This window comes from Oryx dammah, unplaced genomic scaffold, assembly GCF_014754425.2.
Source record: "Oryx dammah isolate SB20612 unplaced genomic scaffold, SCBI_Odam_1.1 HiC_scaffold_2, whole genome shotgun sequence".
Classification (NCBI taxonomy): Eukaryota; Metazoa; Chordata; class Mammalia; order Artiodactyla; family Bovidae; genus Oryx; species Oryx dammah.
The window spans coordinates 20,159,584-20,180,790 of record NW_024070186.1 but is presented as its reverse complement, the minus strand read 5'-3'; the positions used below and the strand labels follow the sequence as shown (position 1 = coordinate 20,180,790).

At 37.2% G+C, this 21,207-nt stretch overlaps 1 protein-coding gene across 1 annotated transcript in view; it reads right to left on the bottom strand.

Moving 5' to 3' along the window:
- The window catches only part of DNAJC13 (DnaJ heat shock protein family (Hsp40) member C13), a 155,669-nt gene that overhangs the window by 38,183 nt on the left and 96,279 nt on the right, over positions 1 to 21,207 (bottom strand). Inside the window, exons 30-40 of the mRNA XM_040232721.1 lie at positions 18,680 to 18,834; positions 17,962 to 18,007; positions 15,945 to 16,099; positions 14,281 to 14,482; positions 11,235 to 11,350; positions 9,805 to 9,883; positions 8,054 to 8,189; positions 5,829 to 6,013; positions 5,345 to 5,419; positions 3,902 to 4,021; positions 746 to 925 (exon numbers count right to left, since the gene is read on the bottom strand). Of these exons, the coding sequence (XP_040088655.1) occupies positions 746 to 925; positions 3,902 to 4,021; positions 5,345 to 5,419; positions 5,829 to 6,013; positions 8,054 to 8,189; positions 9,805 to 9,883; positions 11,235 to 11,350; positions 14,281 to 14,482; positions 15,945 to 16,099; positions 17,962 to 18,007; positions 18,680 to 18,834 (1,449 nt within the window). The remainder of the gene's footprint in view (positions 1 to 745; positions 926 to 3,901; positions 4,022 to 5,344; positions 5,420 to 5,828; positions 6,014 to 8,053; positions 8,190 to 9,804; positions 9,884 to 11,234; positions 11,351 to 14,280; positions 14,483 to 15,944; positions 16,100 to 17,961; positions 18,008 to 18,679; positions 18,835 to 21,207) is intronic.

Sequence of the window (21,207 nt, the reverse complement as noted above, 5' to 3'; positions counted from 1 at the left end):
GTAGTGCGGGGAGGGAGATGGGAGAGAGGTTCAAGAGGGAGGAGACATATGTATACCTATGGCTGATTCATGCTGATGTTTGACAGAAAATAACAAAATTCTATAAAGCAATTATCCTTCAGTTAAAAAATTAAGAATTTAAAATAAAAAATGATTTTTGAAACAGTTCATGCATTATAGCTTATTCTTCTATTTATATGAAAGACAATCAGGATCTATGTAGTCATTTATATCCAATATAGAAACTTGCTGATAACTGGAAGAAGCACTCTGGAGGATAAGATGGGGAACAAGAGACGATTAAGTAGATCTGATCACTAGAGGCACATATTCACAATATGAATAATGAATAAGAAAGGAGTGACAGAAAAAGTATCTGTAAGTTAAAAAAAAAATCTGTAAAAAAACAATCAGGTAAGTTCTCAAGTGTTTAGGTAAACAAGCTTCAACAGGACTGTTATCACTTCCTTGTGATATACAACCATAATTCTGTACTCATAAAGGAGATTCTGAGTAATCAAGAGAAGATTAAGTTATGCCCAGTATATGCTATTGCAAATTCCATGGTCTTGAATCCTTCTGGGATAAGTGGTTAAAATAAAAAGATTTGGGGCTTAAAGAACAATAAGCTTAATAATCTTAAAAAACAGTTTATGCCTTGAGGGCTCCGGACAGCTAGGGCTCTGCTTTTGCATTAATCTACAGTTTGGGTTCAAATTCAGTGTTAAAGTAATGTCCACATTACCTGCTGGTTTGTTTCTTCACTTTTCTGAATACCACTCTCTTCCAGGGTGTAGTCATAATTAAACAGATAACCAAGCAGATGCCACAAAATTCCAGCTTGTAATAGGTGTGTCTGTAGCCAGAAATCCACAGCAAAAGAGCTGACACATTCTACCCCAAGGGCAGCCACTCTTGGAATACTCTGAGAATAAAAATAATGGAATTAAAAAAAAAAATAATGGGTTTTGAAAAAAAGCTCCCAAGAGAAACAGACTGTAAATGTATGAGAAGCTACTTAACTAACTTATTGTATCTGTGTTTAACTCCTCTTGTATTTTCTATTCTGGTTTATATCTGAACACTTTATATCTGGTTTATATCAAGAACACTCCAGTGTTCTTGCCGAGAATCCCAGGGATGGCCTGGTGGGCTACCGTCTATGGGGTTGCTCGGACACAACTGAAGCGACTTAGCAGCAGCAGCAGGGAACCTCCATGCTGTTTTCCATCGTGGCTGTACTACACCAACTTACATTCCTAACAACAGTATACAAGGGATCTCTTTCTCCATATCCTCTCCTAAAATTAAAGTAACCATGTGACAAAACACAGAATTACTATTTTAAATAATTAACTTGAAAACTGAAGCATGGTTGTTTACAATATTGTGTTAGTTCAGGTATACAACACAGAGATTCACTTCTTTTTTGGAGATTATATTCCATTATAGGTTAATACAAGATATTGGGTATAAGTCTTTGTGTTATACAATTGGATAACAAATCCTTCCTATCTATTTTATGAATGAAAGTGAAAGTCACTCAGTCATGTCTGACTCTTTGCGACCCCATGGACTACACAGTCCATGGAATTCTCCAGGCCAGAACACTGGAGTGGGTAGTGTTTCCCTTCTCCAGGGGATCTTACCAACCCAGGGATAGAACCCAGGTCTCTTACATTGTAGGCGGGTTCTTTACCAGCTGAGCCATGAGGGAAGCCCAAGAATACTGGAGTAGATAGCCTAACCCTTCTCTAGCAGATCTTCCCGACCTAGGAATCAAACCAGGGTCTCCTGCACTGTAGGCAGATTCTTTACCAACTGAGCTATCAGGGAAGCCCATTTTATATACAGCAGTTTGTATTTGTTAATACCATTTTCCTCATTTGTCCCTCCTCACCTCCCTCTTCCTTTTCTTTTTGGTAACCATAAGTTTGTTTTCTATGTTTGTGCTACTGTTTCTATTTTGTATATATGTTCATTTGTATTATTTTTTAGATTACACACATAAGTGATATCATACAGTGCTTGTCTTTGTCTGACTTGTTACACTAAGCATAATATTCTCTAGGTCATTCACACTGCTGCAAATGGCAATATTTCATTCTTTTTTTATGGCTCAATAACATTCCATTGTATGTGTGTATTTGTGTGTGTATATACAGTATGTGTGTGTGTATACACATCCACTTAAGCCAACCATTTGCTGATGAACACCTGGGTTGTTTTCATGCCTTGGCTATTATGAATAGTGCTGTGAACACTGGGTGCACATACATACATTTTCAAATAATGTGTTCAGTTTTCCGGATATGTACCTAGGAGTGGAACTGCTGGATCATATGGTAGCTCTGGGGCTTCCCTGGTGGTCAGGCAGTAAAGAATCTGCCTGCAATGCAGGAGACCCAGGTTCGGTCCCTGGGTCGAAAAGATCCCATGGAGAAGGGAATGGTTACCCACTTCAGTATTCTTTCTCTATTTTTAGTTTTTTTAGGGAACCTCCGGAGAAGGCAATGGCACCCCACTCCAGTACTCTTGCCTGGAAAATCCCATGGACAGAGGAGCCCAGTGGGCTGCAGTCCACGGGGTCGGGAAGAGTCGGACACGACTGAGCGACTTCACTTTCACTTTGTACTTTCCTGCATTGGAGAAGGAAATGGCACCCCACTCCAGTGTTCTTGCTGAGAATCCCAGGGATTGCCTGGTGGGCTGCCGTCTATGGCGTCACTCGGACACAACTGAAGTGACTTAGCAGCAGCAGCAGGGAACCTCCATGCTGTTTTCCATCGTGGCTGTACTACACCAACTTACATTCCCAACAACAGTATACAAGGGATCTCTTTCTCCACATCCTCTCCAGCATTTATTATTTGTAGACTTTTTGATGATAGACATTCTAACCAAAGTGAGGTGATACCTCAATGTGGATTTGATGTGTACCAGAATATCTTTAGCCAATTAGTGTTAAAGACTTGAGAATACTGTTTTGTTTCACTTCTTGTATTTTTAAAAACAGTGATAAGGCATTAGTAGCAATACGTGTGCCACTGATCTTAAGTGTGTCAATGAAGCCTTTAGTGTAGGTGTACAGATTTACTTCTTTATACCAGCATTTCTTTCTTATTAGACACATCTAAGTATGTCAAGTAAATATAGTTGGGGATGTGTTTTCATCAGATTTCTTATTTCTAGGTACCTTAGCCCAGGATCAGCAACCTAATCCTATTCTATTCCAATACAACTGTCACTCTGCTCAGTTACCAGAGAATCTCTTTCCTTTCCAGTCACTTATCACATCACCCATAGTCAGCTTCCCTCAGCAGTGTTGGACTGGGAAGAAACAGCAAGCTCTCAGATTCCTATGGCCTTTTCACCATGCAATGACTTGACTCTTGGCTCAGAGGTTAAAGCATCTGCCTACAACGTGGGAGACTCGGGTTCAATCCCTGGGTTGGGAAGATCCCCTGGAGAAGGAAATGGCAACCCACTCCAGTATTCTTGCCTGGAGAATCCCATGGAGAGAGGAGCCTTGTAGGCTACAGTCCACAGGGTCGCAAAGAGTTGGACACAACTGAGTGACTTCACTTTCATTTTCCTTCACTTTACTTTTATTAGACTGATAGTTTAGTCTTCTCTCTTGCTTCCCTGCCTCTGTTCAAATGTTCAGAGGAAACCAACTTCCATCTAGATATGTCACTCTTGTCTTATTCTTTGTGGGCCAGCCCAGGAACAAAGTCATCATTTACGGCAAGGATTCAGTGAAAAATGTCTTTAGAGTTCCATGTCATTTACTTGAAAATAATTTTAGGAAAACAACTTATTTATAAATTGAGGACTGGCTACTTGACGAGAAAACTAATTGCTGACTGAATCCAGAAAAACAGTAAACGGTAACGTCTACCTTGCCGAAATAGAGCACCCGACAGAGATCCCTGATGATGCCGGGCATTTCTGTAATCTTCTCTCGGCATTCTTCAAACTGAGCAGCCACACTATAGCATCTGCTTATGTGTCCACACACCTGCAGATAACACAAAGGAGTAAAAAAAGGTCACTTGTGCATTTCTGTTTAAGACAGTGGGAATCAAATCAGCAGAGATTCGTAATAATGTTTAATGATATATACAACGCTCCAAAATTAAACAGAACACTTCTACTGAATTATCAGTATTTCTGGTTAAGATACCCTATAGATACAAGGTTGGCAAACCATGGCCACTATAAGGCCACAGGCCAAGTCAACCATGATCTGTCTTCGTATGGCCAGGAAGCCTTAGCTTTTACATTTGCAGAGAGTTGTAAAAGTCACAAATAAGAAGCATGCAATAGGATTTCCCTGGTGGTAGTGGACAAGAATCTATCACAGGTTTGATCCCTGGTCCAGAAAGAGTCCACATGCCGTGGGGCAATAAAGTCCATGTGCCATAACTACTAAACCTGCGCTCTAGAGTCCTCCAGCAGCAACTACTAAAGCCCGTTCACCCTAGCACTGGTGCTCAGCGACAAGAGAAGTCACTGCAATTAGAAACCTGTGCACCATGATAAAGAGAAGCCCCCACTCTCCACAAGGAGAAAGCCCATGCTCTGCAACAAAGACCCAGTCCAACCAAAAATAAATAAATAATTTAAAAAATATGCAACAGACTACATGTAACCTGAATGTCTCAAATAATCACCCTCTAGCCCTTAATAAAAAAGTTTGCCAACTTCTGGATTAAAGTATTTTTGCCCTGAATTCTAATAATGTACTATACTTATTAATAAAAATAAAGATGAAACTCAAAAGCCTGTACCGAATTGTTTTCTATTCTAAATTTTGCTGGCATACACAAAAGGTCAAAAAGATGCATTTTACAGTGATCTTAATGTTCCTGATGGATCTTCTACTAAATAATTCAACAGAAAAGAAGAAAATGAAAACACTAGGTATGGGAGTGGGAAGTAAAGAAGGAATTAAGGAAGGTGATGGAAGATAAGTGAAACAAAAATGGAAAAATTACAGATGTTTGAAACTGGGTAAAGGGGATATGGGATTCATGATATCACTCTCTATTATAAGGAAAAAAAATTAAGCCAACAGATTACATATGATTTACCACAGTGCTTATTAAAGTGTGATACACAGAGTAACAGCATCAGTTATCATCTGGGAATTTTGTTAGAAAAGCATATTCTCAGGCCCCTACCCTAGCCTTTCTGAATCAGAATCTTTGGGCAGAGGACCTGGGAGGCAGACCTCAGCAACCCAGGTTTTAATGAGCCCTCAAAGTGATTCTAAAACAGACCTAACATCTGAACTACTAGTCTAGTGTAACTTTCTTGGAATAGTGTGTTTCAGCCTTACCTGTACTGACATGTCACTTGGTTTACTAGAACGATTCAAGACAGCCACACAGCGACTAAATGCCTCTTGTAACACCTGCAGAGAAAGAAGTCTGCAGTTAACTCTTAAAGTTTGAAAAGACTCCTCTGCTAGGAATAAAACATTAATTAACCTTCTAGTACTAGAAACCTGGCAAATAAGTGTTGGCTCAATTAACATTTGAAGTAAACAAAGAACCCTGCAGTTTTTTGAAACCATCCTGCTACACTATTTTGCAAGTAATATTAAGTTCACCAACTCTGAATCTAATATTCTCCAAAACATGCTATGCAATAAGGCTCCATTTATTTTAATTTTGGTATTAGAATATAAAGAACATGGTAATCTGTTGCAATAAATTAAAGAAACTGTATCAACTGTATTCATACTTGGTGAATTCTTTATTGCTAAGAGACAGTTTACCTAAACTAGCTTTAAGACAAGGACAAAGATCATTCCATATTACCTCAATTCCATTCTCCCGTCTAAGCTCTTCAGCATTGAGGGCTGAGCAGTTAACCGTATGGAAAGCCAGCTCTGCAGCAGCAGGCAACAATGGTGATTCTTTTGAGAAAAGGAGGTCATCTGAAGTTTCCATTGTTATAGTCCTAATTAGCATGGGGTATCCTGCATATTTATAAGGCTGTAAATCTGAAATAATCATGGTTTTAAGTTAATTTTTAATTACATTGTCAAAAAAAAAAAGATTAAAACAGTCAACATCTTAAATGTTTCCTAATTCTAGTTTATATAAAGAAATTAAACTGAGTACAAATCCCTTGGATCTTTTCTACTAGCAAACTTGTTTTGTTGACCTCTCTAAAATGTTTCTACTAGAAAAAGAGTATTGCCTGGTACAAACTTTGTCTATAGTGGTTTTGATCCTTTGCAGAGTATCTACTTTCGGTACGGTCCATGTGATCTTTATAACTTTTACCTTTTGAGAATGACCAATAATCTACTTTAACCCATTTTTAAGACAGCTTAAATAAAACAAAGCCCCTTGGAACTGGTCCTGGTAGTCCTAACACATACGTATATAAGGAAAAGAGTGAATGAATTAATGTTAAGTTCTATCAGATGAGGACCCCCTACCCCAGAACTAACTGAGTATAAACTCCCTTTGTGAAAAGTAGAAGACAGCATGAAAAAAAATTCTCACCTTGATAATACATAAAATGAGCTGCAGCTGCACTATGGCGGCTAAGATAGAGTTATCAGCCAAAAAACAAACCAATGGTTTGAAAAAGACTTCTTCAGATTCATTCTCATTAGTGGTAAATGTCTGTAACTAAATGTTTTACAAATGCTTTCTGTTGAGTTTATATGCAAAACTGAATCAATTAATCACTGCTCTAATGTCCAAGCTGCTCAATCCCCATGATATCCCCTCCAATAAACTAGAACCCTACTTATCTTAAATTACCCAACACTCCTATTTATCTCAGATCTCTCATTATTCTCTCTTTTCTCCCATCATCCTACAGAGCAAATAGGTTTCCCATTTTGTGTGTAAGCCAAGTTTAGTTCCAAGCCAATGGACACCTGTTATACTGAACCTAAATCCAACCTCCCCAACAAAGTCTAAAAAATTTTCAATGTGCTCCGAGCTTTCTGGCTGCTACTGTTAGGGTACCACAAATCACAACAACATCAGAAATTCCCAAAAGCCCGTACCCTAAAATCACACCTATTTCATTTATAAAATTTTCAAAGTGTTCCACAAGATCAGAGGATTTTGAGAGCGACCACAGAAAATGAAGTGTGAGGGGATATATATGATCATTTGAAAAGTTTCTCTTGCCTTTTTTTTTAAAGATTTATTTATTTAATTTTTTGGCTGTGGTGGGGCTTCATTGTTGCACACGGGCTTTCTCCAGTTGCATAAAGCAGTGTGCAGCTTCTCACTGTGGTGGCTTCTCCTGTTCGGAAGCATGGCTCTAGGTTCAAGGACTTCAGTAGTTGCACCTTGCAGGCTCTAGAGCATGGGCTCAGCAGTTGTGGCACATAGGCGCAGTTGCTCCAAGGCATGTGAAACATTCCCAGGCCAAGGACTGGACCAGTGTCCCTTGCATTGGAAGGCAGATTCTTAACCACTGGACCACGAAGAAAGCTCTGTTGCTTTTTAAAAAACAGAGCACCCTAGATGTTTTCAGCCTTTAGACGTTTATGGATAGGTGGAGTCTTACAAAAGACGTGATCCTTAAATCCAGGTCCATTTTAGATCTCATTTAATATGTTTATTATTAAATAGCTAAAGACAAAACTAACCAAGTACCTCCACAGAACAGAAATGTCATTTAAGAAGGAATAATGAAATCTTATTGAGAATGTACACTATTGAAAAACATAGGCAAGAATTGTAAGGTATAAAACAAACATTTTGGGTCTAACTACAGAAAACTACTCTTTTACTGTATTTAAAATGGAATTCCAAGAGTCTTCTGCATAAATAATTAGAAATACATAGGAGGAAGGTTCAAGAGGGAGGGGACATATGTATACTTACGGCTGATTCACAGTGTTGTACAGCAGAAACCAACACAACATTGTAAAGCAATTATTCTCCAAATAAATATAAATTTAAAAATGTAATAATAAAAAAATATTAACCCCCCCAAAAGAAATAAACAGCAGAAACAAAGAACATGGTAGAATTAGCTGGAGGAAAATTCATAACACAAGCCTTACCTTCTTTATGACGGTTGAAGAGAATGCTTTGAGTTTTCAGAATTAAAATTATATTCTCTGGATCTGGTCCATCCATAATTTTTGCTGATTTGGTACATAAAAATTCATAGGCTTTATTTACCTTTTCAAACATATCCTGTATGTAACCAAAGACAATCAACCTTTAATTCAGAACATCTAAAATCACAACTTAGAACAGAGCTAGTTTGTATTTTACTAATAACTTTAGTCACTATTTTGTTCTGTTTTTTATATTAAGGAATCATTCCAACTGTAATTTAGGTGGCATACTTTTCAGATGAAACAACTTTTTTTTCCCAAAAAAAGGTATTCAATGATCTCAATACCATTTATTGAAAATTTTTTCTTTACTGGCTTATACCACGTTATATTAAATTCATACACACCAGATATAGTTTCTGAATTATTATAAAAATAGTTATTATACGAGGCACTATTTTTTGAGCACTATGGCAGGCACTTTGCTAAATGCTTTACATACATTATTTCACATAATTCTCAAAACACTATATAAGGTGTGTACCCTTAATAACCTCATTTTTAAGAAGATGTTACATAACTTGCCTAAGGTCATAAGCCCACTGCTGACAGAGCTAAGACTCCTATATCCATGCTCTTAATTACTATTCTATAATGTTCCTTGATCTATATGTTGATCTTTGTGCCAGTAGAATACTGTATTACTATTGTAGTTTTACAGAGTACTTAGTATCTGGTAGTTTAAGTCTAGAAATTTAATACTGATTTCAAAATTTCTTCCTATATTGACTGTTTTCTTTCCTATATTAATCTGAACTGCTTTAAATTTCTCAAAAAATGTCCCAGGTTTTTTGATAAAAACTACCTTAAGTATATAAAAGTGATGTTTTTTCCACTGCTATCTTCCTACTCAGGAATATTGCCTATCTCTAATAAAAAACACTAGCCTTGAATCAGGGGAAACTACCCGATGTTTCTAGCAACAGACTATAAGCACTAGTTTTAGTGGTCCTTATGTGATTTTATGAGTGTCCACTGGCATTATAGTAGGAAGCTGCAAAAGACAAGATCAGGGAATGCTGGCAGCAGATGACTTTAACTCTGAACCAAATTTTCTGTTTTTTTCATTAACAGGCATAAGAAGTTGGATGTCATTAGAAAGAAATAAGTTACCCAAAGCAATCTGAGTGGCAATGGATCACCGACAAATGAATTAAGTTCACCCATCTCTTGACTGTCTTCAATTACTCATGTGACAGCTCATTAGAGTTAATTTTCAAACAAACATGGGTAAGAAAAGAGAATAAAAGCCTTAAGTTACTAGTTGTGCTTCCCCAGTGGCTCAGCTGATAAAGAACTGGCCTGCCAATGCAGGAGACGCCAAGAAATGTGGGTTTGATCCCTAAGCCAGGAAGACCCACTGGAGAAGGAAATGGCACCCTGCTAGAGTATTACTTATTCTGGCCTGGAAAATTCCATGGACAGAGGAGCCTGGTGGGCTACAGTCCATGGGATCACAAAGAGTCAGACATGACTGAGCACACTCACACTAGTCAAAGAGAAGTCCTTTTGATAAAATGAGAGATGACCATTTAAGCAAAAAACGAGCACGTCAATCAGAAGTTAATTTAACATATACAGACATATATTATGAGGCAGACACTGGTGCATATCTTTTCTCTACCTGAAACAGCAGTAGAACAAAAGCAAGTCAACCCCAAGTCAACCCCAATTCCAAAGGCAGTACATACCCTCCCTTCTGGATTTTTATCAGGATGATATTTCTGTGCAAGTCTGAAGTAAGCTTTTCTAATTTTGCTCTCATCATGCCTGCAAAATAGGAAAATTGTTTCATGAATTGAATAATGTGCAAGAAAAATATTTATACAATCATCTAAAATGATTATTTTAAGAATCTTATTTTTATTGTGTATGATCATATATTAGGCACCTAATTAAATCAGTCAGACTTAAGTAAGGTTATTCTTTTTTAAAAAATATCTTTTAAATTTATCTATTTTAATGGAAGGATAATTCCTTTACAATACTGTGATGGCTTCTGTCATAAATCAGTATGAATCAGCTATTGGCATACATGTGTCCCCTCCATCCTGAAACTCCCTCACAATTCCTCCTCACCCTATTCCCCCAGGTCTACACAGAGAACCAGCTTTGGGTGCCCTGCTTCATGCATTAAACTCTCACTGGTTATCTATTTTACATATGGTAATGTATATGTTTCAATGCTATTCTCTCAAATTATCCCACCCTCTTCTGCTGAGTCCAAAAGTCTGTTCTTTACATCTGTGTAGCCTTTGCTGCCCTATATGTAGGATCATCGATAAAAATTATTCTTTGTATTATCTTTACCCTTAAAAAAAAATTGCCTATACAAGGTTACCATATTCACCTCAAATTAAAAAACCATATTTGGGGTTCAAATAACTAAGAATTATTTTTAAAACAACTTTAAAAAATGTCACTTCAAACTATAATTCTAAGTTATTTTAACTTTCAGTCCAGTTCAGTCACTCAGCCATGTCCGACTCTGCATTCCCATGGACTGCAGCACACCAGGCTTCCCTGTCCACCACCAACTCCCAGAGCTTGCTCAAACTCATGTCCATTGAGTCCATGATGCCATCCAACCATCTCATCCTCTGTTGTCCCCTTTTCCTCCTGCCTTAATCTTTCCCGACATCAGGGTCTTTTCTAATCAATCAGTTCTTCGTATCAGGTGGCCAGAGTATTGGAGCTTCAGCATCAGTCCTTGAAAAGAATATTCAAGACTGATTTCCTTCAGGATGGACTGGTTGGATCTCCTTGCTGTCCAAGGGACTCCCAAGAGTCTTCTCCAACACCACAGTTTGAAAGCATCTGTGCTTTCGACACTCAGCTTTCTTTATGGTCCAACTCTCACATCTATACATGACTACTGGAAAAACCACAGCTTCAACTACCAGGACCTTTGTCGGTAAAATTTTAACTTTCAGCCTATACTTAAAATGTTTTTTTTTCCCTATCATATGTATTCTACTATAAAACTTCACTGATTAATTAATAAATCTGCATTCTTTTCTATACATCATTTACTATCCTAGACACACTGCTATCAAATGTCTTCCTCAGGTATAAGACAAATTGCAAGAAGAGGGGAAAGATGATACTGAAAATGACTCACGGTCCCTGTCCTTGAGGGAGATTAAGCAGTTCATAAGCATCATCTATTGACATTGTAGGTGGCTTCTTTTCTACTTCCTTCTTCCAGGCATCAAGGGTATCTTTCAGAAGCTTGACCTTAAAGACAGAATCGAAATTTATGTTTAGCAGCAACAACAGCAAAGTAAAACTATTTCAGAATATAATTTGTAAGTTATGAAATTGTTTTATATTTACTTAAATTGACATTTTAGGCTAAACAACGAACAGCTTTCTAAATACAAATAACCAAAATTTCCTTCTAGTATTGATAAATGTTAGGTAGCAAAGTATTTGTTATGGGGCTATTATTTTTTTAAAGTAGTATCTTAATTCTCTGCCAATTTTTGCCTCTCCTTTTAATTGTTAAAGAAACAAAGTATGGAAAACGTAGGAATTAGTAATGAACGGGCAAAAATAAGAGTGTCCCAGGAATTAATGTTATGTTTTTTATGTGAACTCTCAGTTAATCTTACCAACCACCACAGGAATAGCTGCTATTAGTAGTATCAGCACTATTATCATACCTGAGGTTTAGAGAAGCTAAGCAATACACTCAATAATATGTTGTTGTTGTTGTTTAGTTGCTAAGTCATGTCTAACTTTCTACAACCCCATGGATTGTAGCCCATCAGGTTCCTCTGTCCACGGGATTTCCCAGGCACGAATACTGGAGTGGATTGCCATCTCCTTCTTTAAAGGATGTTCCCAACCCAGGGATCAAACCCATGTCTCCTGTACTGCAGGCAGATTCTTTACCTCTGAGTCACCTATTAAGTACGTAAGTGAAGTCGCTCAGTCGTGTCCGACTCTGCGACCCCATGGACTGTAGCCTACCAGGCTCCTCTGTCCATGGGATTTTCCACACGATAGTACTGGAGTGGATTGTCATTTCCTTCTCCAGCAGATCTTCCCGATCCAGAGATCGAACCAGGGTCTCCCACACTGTAGACAGATGCTTTACCGTCTAAGCCACCAGGGAAACCCATAAATAGGTGACCCACAAAGAGCTTGTCCAGGATTAGAAACCGGAACCTTACACACCCAAACAGATAATCATACCCTAGACTGATGAGCTATTAATCACCAAACAAACTCAACCCAGACTACCTAACTTCAGCATCTGTGAGCTTAATCAATCTCTTATAAAGACGAGCTCCCACCAAGCTATTATAATATGTAATTATATTATATAATTATATAATCTCTTAATAGATTAAGAAGATTAAGAGATTAAGGAGAGGTGGCAAGAATACACAGAACTATGCAAAAAAAGGTCTTAATGACCTAGATAAGTATGATGGTGTGGTCACTCACCTAGAGCCAGGCATCCTGGAGCATGAAGTCAGGTTGGCCTTAGGAAACACTACTATGAACAAAGCTAGTGGAAGTGATGGAATTCCAGCTGAGCTATTTTAAATCCTAAAAGATGGTGCTGTTAAAATGCTGCATTCAATATGTCAGCAAACTTGGAAAACTAAGCGTGGCCACAGGACGGGAAAAAGGTCAGTTTTCATTCCAATCCCAAAGAAGGGCAATGCCAAAGAATGTTCAAACTACCATACAACTGCACTCATTTCACCTGCTAAGAAAGTTATGCTCAAAATTCTTCAAGTTAGGCTTCAGGCAGTATGTGAACTGAGACTTTCCAAATATACAAGCTGGGTTTAGGAAAGGCAGAGGAATTTGCTGGATCATGGAGAAACCAAGGGAGTTCCAGAAAAACACCTACTTCTGCTTCATTGACTACACTAAAGCCTCTAACTATGTGGATCACAACAAACTGTGGAAAATTCTTAAGAGATGGGACTACCAGACCATCTTGTCCCCTGAGAAAACTGTATGCAGTAGAGAAGCAACAATTAGAACTGGACATGGAACAACAGACTGGTTTAAAACTGGCAAAGGAGAACGTCAAGGCTGTGTACTGTCATCCTGCTTACTTGACTTTTATGCCGTGTACATCATGCAAAATGCCAGGCTAGATGAAGCACAAGCTGCAATCAAGACTGCTGGGAGAGGTACCAACAACCTCAAATATGCAGATAATACCACTCTAAAGGCAGAAAGCAAAGAGGAACTAAAGAGCCTCCTGATGAGGGTGAAAGGGGAGAGTGAAAAGCTAGCTTGAAACTCAACATTTAAAAAATGAAGACTTCATGGCAAATAGAAGGGGAAAAAGTGAAAGCAGTGACAGATTTTATTTTCCTGGGCTCCAAAATTACTGTGGACAGTGATCACAGGCATGAGATTAAAAGATGCTTGCTCCTTGGAAGGAAAGCTATGACACATCTAGACAGCATATTAAAAAGCAGAGAAATCACTTAGCTGACAAACATCTGGACAGTCAAAAAATATGGTTTTCCCAACAGTTATGTACGATGTGAGAATTGGACCATAAAGAAGGCTGAGCGCCAAAGAACTGATCCTTCTGAATTGTGCTGGAGAAGACTCTTGAGAGCCCTTTGGAGAGCAAGATCAAGCCAGTCAATCCTAAAGGAAATCAACCTTAAATATTCATTGGAAGGACTGATGCTGAAGCTCCAATACAACCTGATGGCAAACAGCTGATGCAATAGAAAAGAACCCGATGCTGGGAAAAACTGAGGTCATGAGGAAGGGGGGGCAACAGAGGATGAGATGATTGGATAGCATTATCAACTCAATGTATATGAGTTTCAACAAACTCCAGGAGAGGGTGAAGGGCAGGGAAGCCTAGTGTGCTGCAACCCATGGAGTTGACAAGAGTCAGACATAAATTAGCGATGGAACTTCAACAAATTTTGTTACATGTATGAAATTAAGTTTGTTTTATCAGAAAAGATAACAAATGTAAAGTCCTTTTATGCTCCCTGAAAAAACTGTCTTTCAATTTAGGATTTACCCAAATACACTCGAATTACAGAGTGCTTAAGTAAAAAGAACTATTTAAGAAATCTATTATCCTTCTTAGAAAGAAGAAATTACCCAGAAGCAATTAGAGGTTATTTTTATGATTTAAGAAGGCACAAATTAATCTGCTGACTTACCGGGTCTTTAATTGGCCAATCTGGAAACCGGAGTGTATCACAAAGTTGTTTGAGATAATAAATACTACAAAATAGTTCATTTTCTAGTTGTGGGTAGTTGATAACTGGGATGGGACAATATTGATAAAGTGCTCTTGTGTTACTCTGAAGACGAGGTGTGAAATCAGCAAGATGGGCAGCAATCTTCTCTATCATGAGGCGCCTACAATTAGAAAAGTCTCCAAGCATTATGATGGAATTATTTATTTAAAAAAACATTTACCTATTTGGTTGTACCCCATCTTAATAGAGACCTGTGAGACCTAGTTCCCTGACCAGGGTTTAAATCTGGGCCCTCTGCATTCGGAGCACGGAGCCTTAACCACGGGAGCAACAGGGAAGTCCCTATTTTATTTTTTATGTTAAAGAAAAGTTTATGACAGGAAATCATGCAAGATAATTACATGGATCTTCTTCAGAGTAACTCAGTTATTGACCTAAATAAGAGCTTTAAGAATGTTACTCAGGGTATTCTAAATTTATTCTGTACAAACACTTTATGGATATACATTTGTTTGTAGTACTATCTATAGAGAAAACCAAAGAGAAAAAGACTGAGAATACCAACCCTTCTTACTGAAAATTCAGTCATTAGACGGTCAAAAGGTATGGAATCTGCATGCATGAGGGCACAGCCATGGAATCAAGTCAGCTCTCTCCCCAAAGAAGCTCACTCTGTGGGCTTTATTTTAGTTAAATTAGCACACCTAGGATCTGGCCCTCAGCTAAGCAGAAACCGGATCTGCTCAGGATAACACAAAGCTTCATCCTTCAGATGAGGGACTCATACCAACCAGTCTCAGAAGAAAAATATTACACAGAATAATTATAATAAACTTATTCATATTCCTATACATTTGTTCCCAAGGAAAAATATGACAGTCATACAGAATATAGTCAAATTGGTGGCTAGTACATGTCAAGCCTATAGGTCAAACTATTAGAGAAGCCAAATGATGACCAGCAGGTAGCAGTGTGAGTGTGGGCCAGCCAAAAAAGAGTGGGTGACTGACTCAGAAAATCAACTGCCATCCAGCTAGGAAGACTGAGGGGTTGTCCGGAGAGGCAAACTTGACGCTGGACTCATGAACTGCCAAGTCTTTACCAGACTCAGCCGGTATGGATACTGATATCTGCTCCTGGGCCTCTCCTTTTTCTTGGTGGAAAATGGACTTTCCTACGGCATTGCCCTGACAACCTCCAGATTACGGTCAACGTGTGCTGGTTAGGAAGTCCTAATTAAAATGACTTTGGTATCTCTAGTCCGATCTATTTTTTGTGGGCATAGTTTTTAAATGGGACACAGTTCTATTTCCAAATACTCAGAAGAAGTGTCTTAATTTAAGCCCCATATGTCCCATACATATACATTAATTCATTTTCTGAAAGCCCAGTGATAATTGGCTCCACACCCTTATGTAAAACTCTACTAAGGTAACAGTAATTTTGTCACGTCACATTAGAACAAGAAAAAAGCTGAGGGCTTTGTGAACAAGTCACTTGATTTGGCACCAATGACTACTGTAGCTTGAGATTAAGCAACTAGTAAATCTTTTCACAGAAGTCAAATCAGAAGGCAGAAGGTTGAGAGTCTGTGTATAATATACAATCGACTAGCTATTTACCTCATTTCACTGCTCCAGATTGCTTCTGGAGTATCAAATTCTCCTAGAAAGATCTCGGAAAACTTTTCAGGCTCGTAATTTTCTAAGTAACAAACCATTGCTTCTGGTAGAATGTGCCCAAGTATACTTCTCTGAAAAATATCCTGTCCTTTTGTCTTTAAAACAAAACACAACATAGTTAGAAACAGTTTTCTAATAAATGAATTGGGATTAGAGAACATTTTAAGAAGCTATTTGGAACATACTGCTTTTATGCTTTGGAAATTTGATGAAAAAAATGGCAAAAAGAGAAGTGCAAGGTTTCTGGTATGAACTGCCTTGGCATGAGCTCCAAGATGGAAATATCCCCTCTAGCCCTGCAGCAGCCTTAATTCTCCTCAGGGGTCAGGTACTGCCAACATTATTTAGGGCATCTGGCCTCTGACCATGTGTAATGGTAGTGACCCTGCAAAGATTTACATCAATTATTCTATTACACTGTTGGCAGTATTTCCCAACCTACACTTGCTTCTGTTTTCAAAAATAAGTCTAGAAAAATCAAGATCTTAAAGAGTCTATCCTCATGAAGTGTGGCTAAAACTTAGATGGAGAATTTCTATTAAAAATAATTATAATTAATGGTATTAAGAACTTCATATTCTCTGGTTGGCCAAATGGAGTCAGGGTAATGTTCATACTTTTATCATGGTAAATTTTTAAACTCATTTCTTTACCTAACTGGGTGGGAGGGGGTACGAGGGGGAACCCTACGGACTATAAATACTTTTCTTATTTCCTTCTAGGCAAACTGAGGACGTTTTGTTCCTCTAGGATCTGACAAAGAAGTGAAAAAAGCCCACATATGGTTTTACTACTTAGTGCACAAATTAGATGATGAATATTCTCAGGCTTTTTACTAATAAAAGCCATAAATTCATTGTTAAACTTTTAGGCGAAGAACTGCTGTTCTGTCCTTTAGAATACTATTATTTGGTTCTACATCTAGAGTTCTGCTATAAACAAATACTGTTTTGCTGTAATTATTCAAAATAGTTAGGTGAAATGATTTTATAATATAAAATTTGAAAAAAATTACGTATACATAACTGCACAGAAAAAGCACAGAAAAAAGGGGAAAAAAAGAATGACAAAAGTGCTTTATGTTGCATTAATGTGGTAGCATTAGAGGCAACTTTTTAAGAAACTTGTTATTCTCATTTTCTATCTGTATAGAGCTATGCAAACCATACTTCCATGGGCATCACTTTAATATTATTAGATTATAGATAGATTACTTTCTAGGGTTTTACTGGCTTCTGTATAAAATATGCAGTTTTGGTCTTGTGTCTGTTGTCAAAGTAATGTAACACTCCTTGGGTAGTCTCTTAAACAGAGGTCCAGTTTCGATTTATACCAATCTCAATAAAATCTGAAAATCAATGTTTCATGAAAAGTCTAACAAAATTTCAAACAAGATTCAGTTATTTATTTACAGTAAACATTTCTGCAAAATGTAGGTACAAAGTTACATTTGTCAAAGCTACCTGGATAAAGTCTCATTTTTTATATTCCTATTATTCCTCCCCAAGTAAAATGGCATACTTGAGAGCACCTGAAAAAGTAAGTAGCCTCAAAATAAAAACTTAGCACTTCTCCCACACTGGGATCTGAACAAAAAGAATGTGAAAGTCTTACTGAATCTGAGCTGACTATATGAGACTCAGCCATATAATGAATTATTTTTTACCATTACTAATTACATTTTACACAAAGGGAAAAATTATACTCACAGATAGCAAATGTCAGGTTATAATCACATCTATAATTTAAATATTAAGTCTAATAGGCAACATTTATTTTAAAACATTAGCTTAGACTTTCTTTGTGCAAGGTACCACAAGGAAAGCAAAATATGAATAAAAGAGTATCTGCCTTCAAGAACTTATAATCCAATAAACATATACAACTTAGGAAACGTTAGTGCCAGGACAGGTTCCCCAGTATTAAGTCCCATATTCAGAGGATTAATCTGGCTTACCTCTTCTGACTTGAAGGCCTGTTTGGTATGTGTGTACTTCAAAAATCTAGGGGAAAAAAAACTACTTATCAGGTACAGGAACTGATTTAGATTTAATACCCTTAATTTTCTAAGACTGGTTTGTTTGTTTTTTTTTGAAGTATAGTTGATTTTCTATGTTGCGCCAGTCTCTACTGTATGGTGAAATAACTCAGTTATACACATATATTCTTTTTTTATATTATTTTCTATTGCAGTTTATCACAGGATATTGAATATAGTTCCCTGTGCTATATAGTAGGACCTCGCTGACTAAGACCAGACCTTTTTTATAAATAAAAACCATAAAAGGTTCTTAACCTTGTAAATCTATATTCTCAAACTGCTGAATTTTTATTTAAGGCAAGAATTTATAAGAATTAGAAAAAATTTTAAATGATGTCATATTAGAATTATATAATATAAAAATTACTCAATTTTAAGAAAAAAGCAAAATGTAAAACAATATAAATATATTAAATCTGTATGATTAAAATACTAGATGATGATACAATTTTTATGTTAGATGTAAAATGGTGTGATTCTGAATAACTTTTCGCCAATCTTCTAATTTTCAAATTTTCAGACATACAAACACCTCTTAAAATGAAAAATGTAATAAAGGCAATGGTATGCTCACAAAATATAAATTTAATAAATCTGTCCATGTACAATTAAAATAATTTCAAACAAATTTTACCGAGCAACAGGAAGCACATTGGAACCTGTATACATCATGATGAAGAAAAATACTCCACTTAGATAAAGTCGAGGTAACTGTGGGTTATCTTGCATAATATGGTATAACAAAATAGCAACCTTCTCAACAAGGATAGGGTCAAAGGTCAACAGTAGCTAAAAAAAGAAATAAAATGTTTTTGTTACTGGGCTATTAAAATTTGCAACATCATCATTCATTTCATGTTTATGCATTTCATGTGCTCAAGTTACAGTTTCTCCTAAGTAGAAAGTGGTGGTGGTGGTGGCTTAGTCGCTAAGTCGTGTCCGACTCTTGCGATCTATGGACTGTAGCCTGCGAGGCTCCTCCGTCCATGGGATTCTCCAGGCAAGAATACTGGAGTGGGTTGCCATTTCCTTCTCCAGGGGATCTTCCCAACACAGGACTCGAACCTGGGTCTACTGCATTGCAGGTAGATGATTTATCAACTGAGCTATGAGGGAAGCCAAGCAGTAAGTAGTAAAATAAAAATCAGACTGACTCAGTATGTTTGTCTACCAGCTTCTAAGCAGATTTGAAAAATATTTTATAGATTTAATGCAGAGATAGTAAAATATTAATAGAGAAGTAATCAAAACTTAGCCATTAAAAGCCCAACCATGCCTGAAGCTGTTTTGTTTGATTAGAGGGAAAACTGTTCTTTTGTGCAGGACTCTTCCTGAATGGACTTCTCTGTTAATGATAAAAGGAAAAAGAAGTGTAGCTACACTTTGGGTTAGTTTCAGGTCAGTTGATTTGAAATGAAGCATCCTGTGAAGACTATTTGGGAATTCAAAGAACTGAGCAGAGCACAGCTTTCAGTGGAATAGCACTAAAAAAAATAGTGCAAGTGCAGGTACAAGGCAAGAGGGTAACCAAATACCAGCAGGGCTACTACTACCAGACAGTACCAAGAGGTGCCATCTCTAGAAACCTGATCCAGCAATACTGAAGGAACTATTTGGCATCTCTGGAATGCCTCTGGACTAATTAAAAAAAAAAGTGTCAAGTACTGCTATGACTAAACCTGATAAATTTATTAAGTTTTATCTTAACAAAGTAACATTTCAATTTGCTATGAACACTTACTTCTGAGGAATCCCCAGTTTGGAGTCAAACGCTACCAGTAAAAAAATTACAATAATGAAAATAAGTATTAGCTCAGACTAGGGGCCAAAGTTCTAGATTCAGTATATGAGACTGCATAACCATATGTCTTCAAGTAATTTAAATTTTTCTGGTTTTGGTGTCTTATTTATTCACCAAGGTATTTAGATTATACATAGTAAAATAGTACTATGATGTATTTTACAAAAGAAAACCTGAGACACAGTAACATAGGATTTTTCCTAAAGTTAATGGTGTTAAGATTAGATATCACTCTAACGAAAATATGGAAATTAACAGGTAACAACCTACAATATCTGAAATAGTGACTATACCAAAAAACTCAGGATATTCATTTGCTAAATTCTAGACCATTCCAAAAATCCTGAAGCTATATTAGATGGTAAAACTGGTTATTGCTCTTATGGTCAAATAATGTACAGAAACCTGTACCGAGCAATGTAGATAGAAATGTTCCTGGAAAACACTACAGCTGCCTAACTATGCTTTGCAAGAATAAGGCCTCCCAGAATATAGAAAATTAAGTGAAAACAAAAACAGCTTCTAAGAAACCTTTTTTTTAAACAGTATAAAAAAATAAAGGAGGCACAAACTGCTTAAAAGCAGCTAGGTTTATCAATAAATTTCTTCTATCATCCTATTGATACTTACGCAGATATTACCAAGAACTTTTGGTTAATTAAAATATATCTTCCCCTTAAAACTTCATGGTACGCTGATCACATCTCTTAAAATTTGTTTTCCAGTCAATCCTTCCTGGCCCGAAATTCATCTACTTGTTTACATCTACTTCTTTCCTCTCAGTTTCTAAGTATTGGAAAATGTTTGGCAGAGGCAGATGTTTTAGGCATGGTCCTGTATCTACATGAGGAGAGAGGCCAGGATGGAAAACAAGCTCCTCCCCTTGTACCATGTCACATGTGCAGCTACAGAGACATCTAGGCTAGGGTGGTAGTAGCTGCAAGAAATAACTGCAGTGCTCTTCAGAAGAGTGCACGAACACTGAAAAGCTGGCATGCTTAAGTAACAGAAGTTGGGGGAAGATTTTTTAAAAGTTGATAGGGCCCTGTCACTGTCATATTCACAAGTTTTTTTTCATTACCAGTGACTTTCACAGGCACCTATTATTTATCTGTGAACATAAAATGATACTGAGTAACTCTCCTCTCCCTTCTCACACCAAAGTACAACTGAAAGATACAAACTGCACAAGTTACTGACATATTTTAAAGTCACAAAATGTGTGCTTAATATAAAAAATTAGATCTGACAATAGAATAATCAATAGATAGGGAAAACAATGACCTGAAATCTCAAGGGCTAGACTTAGTTAGGGCTCATCTAGAGTTTAGGCAGCTTATTTCCCACAGAGTAGAATAACA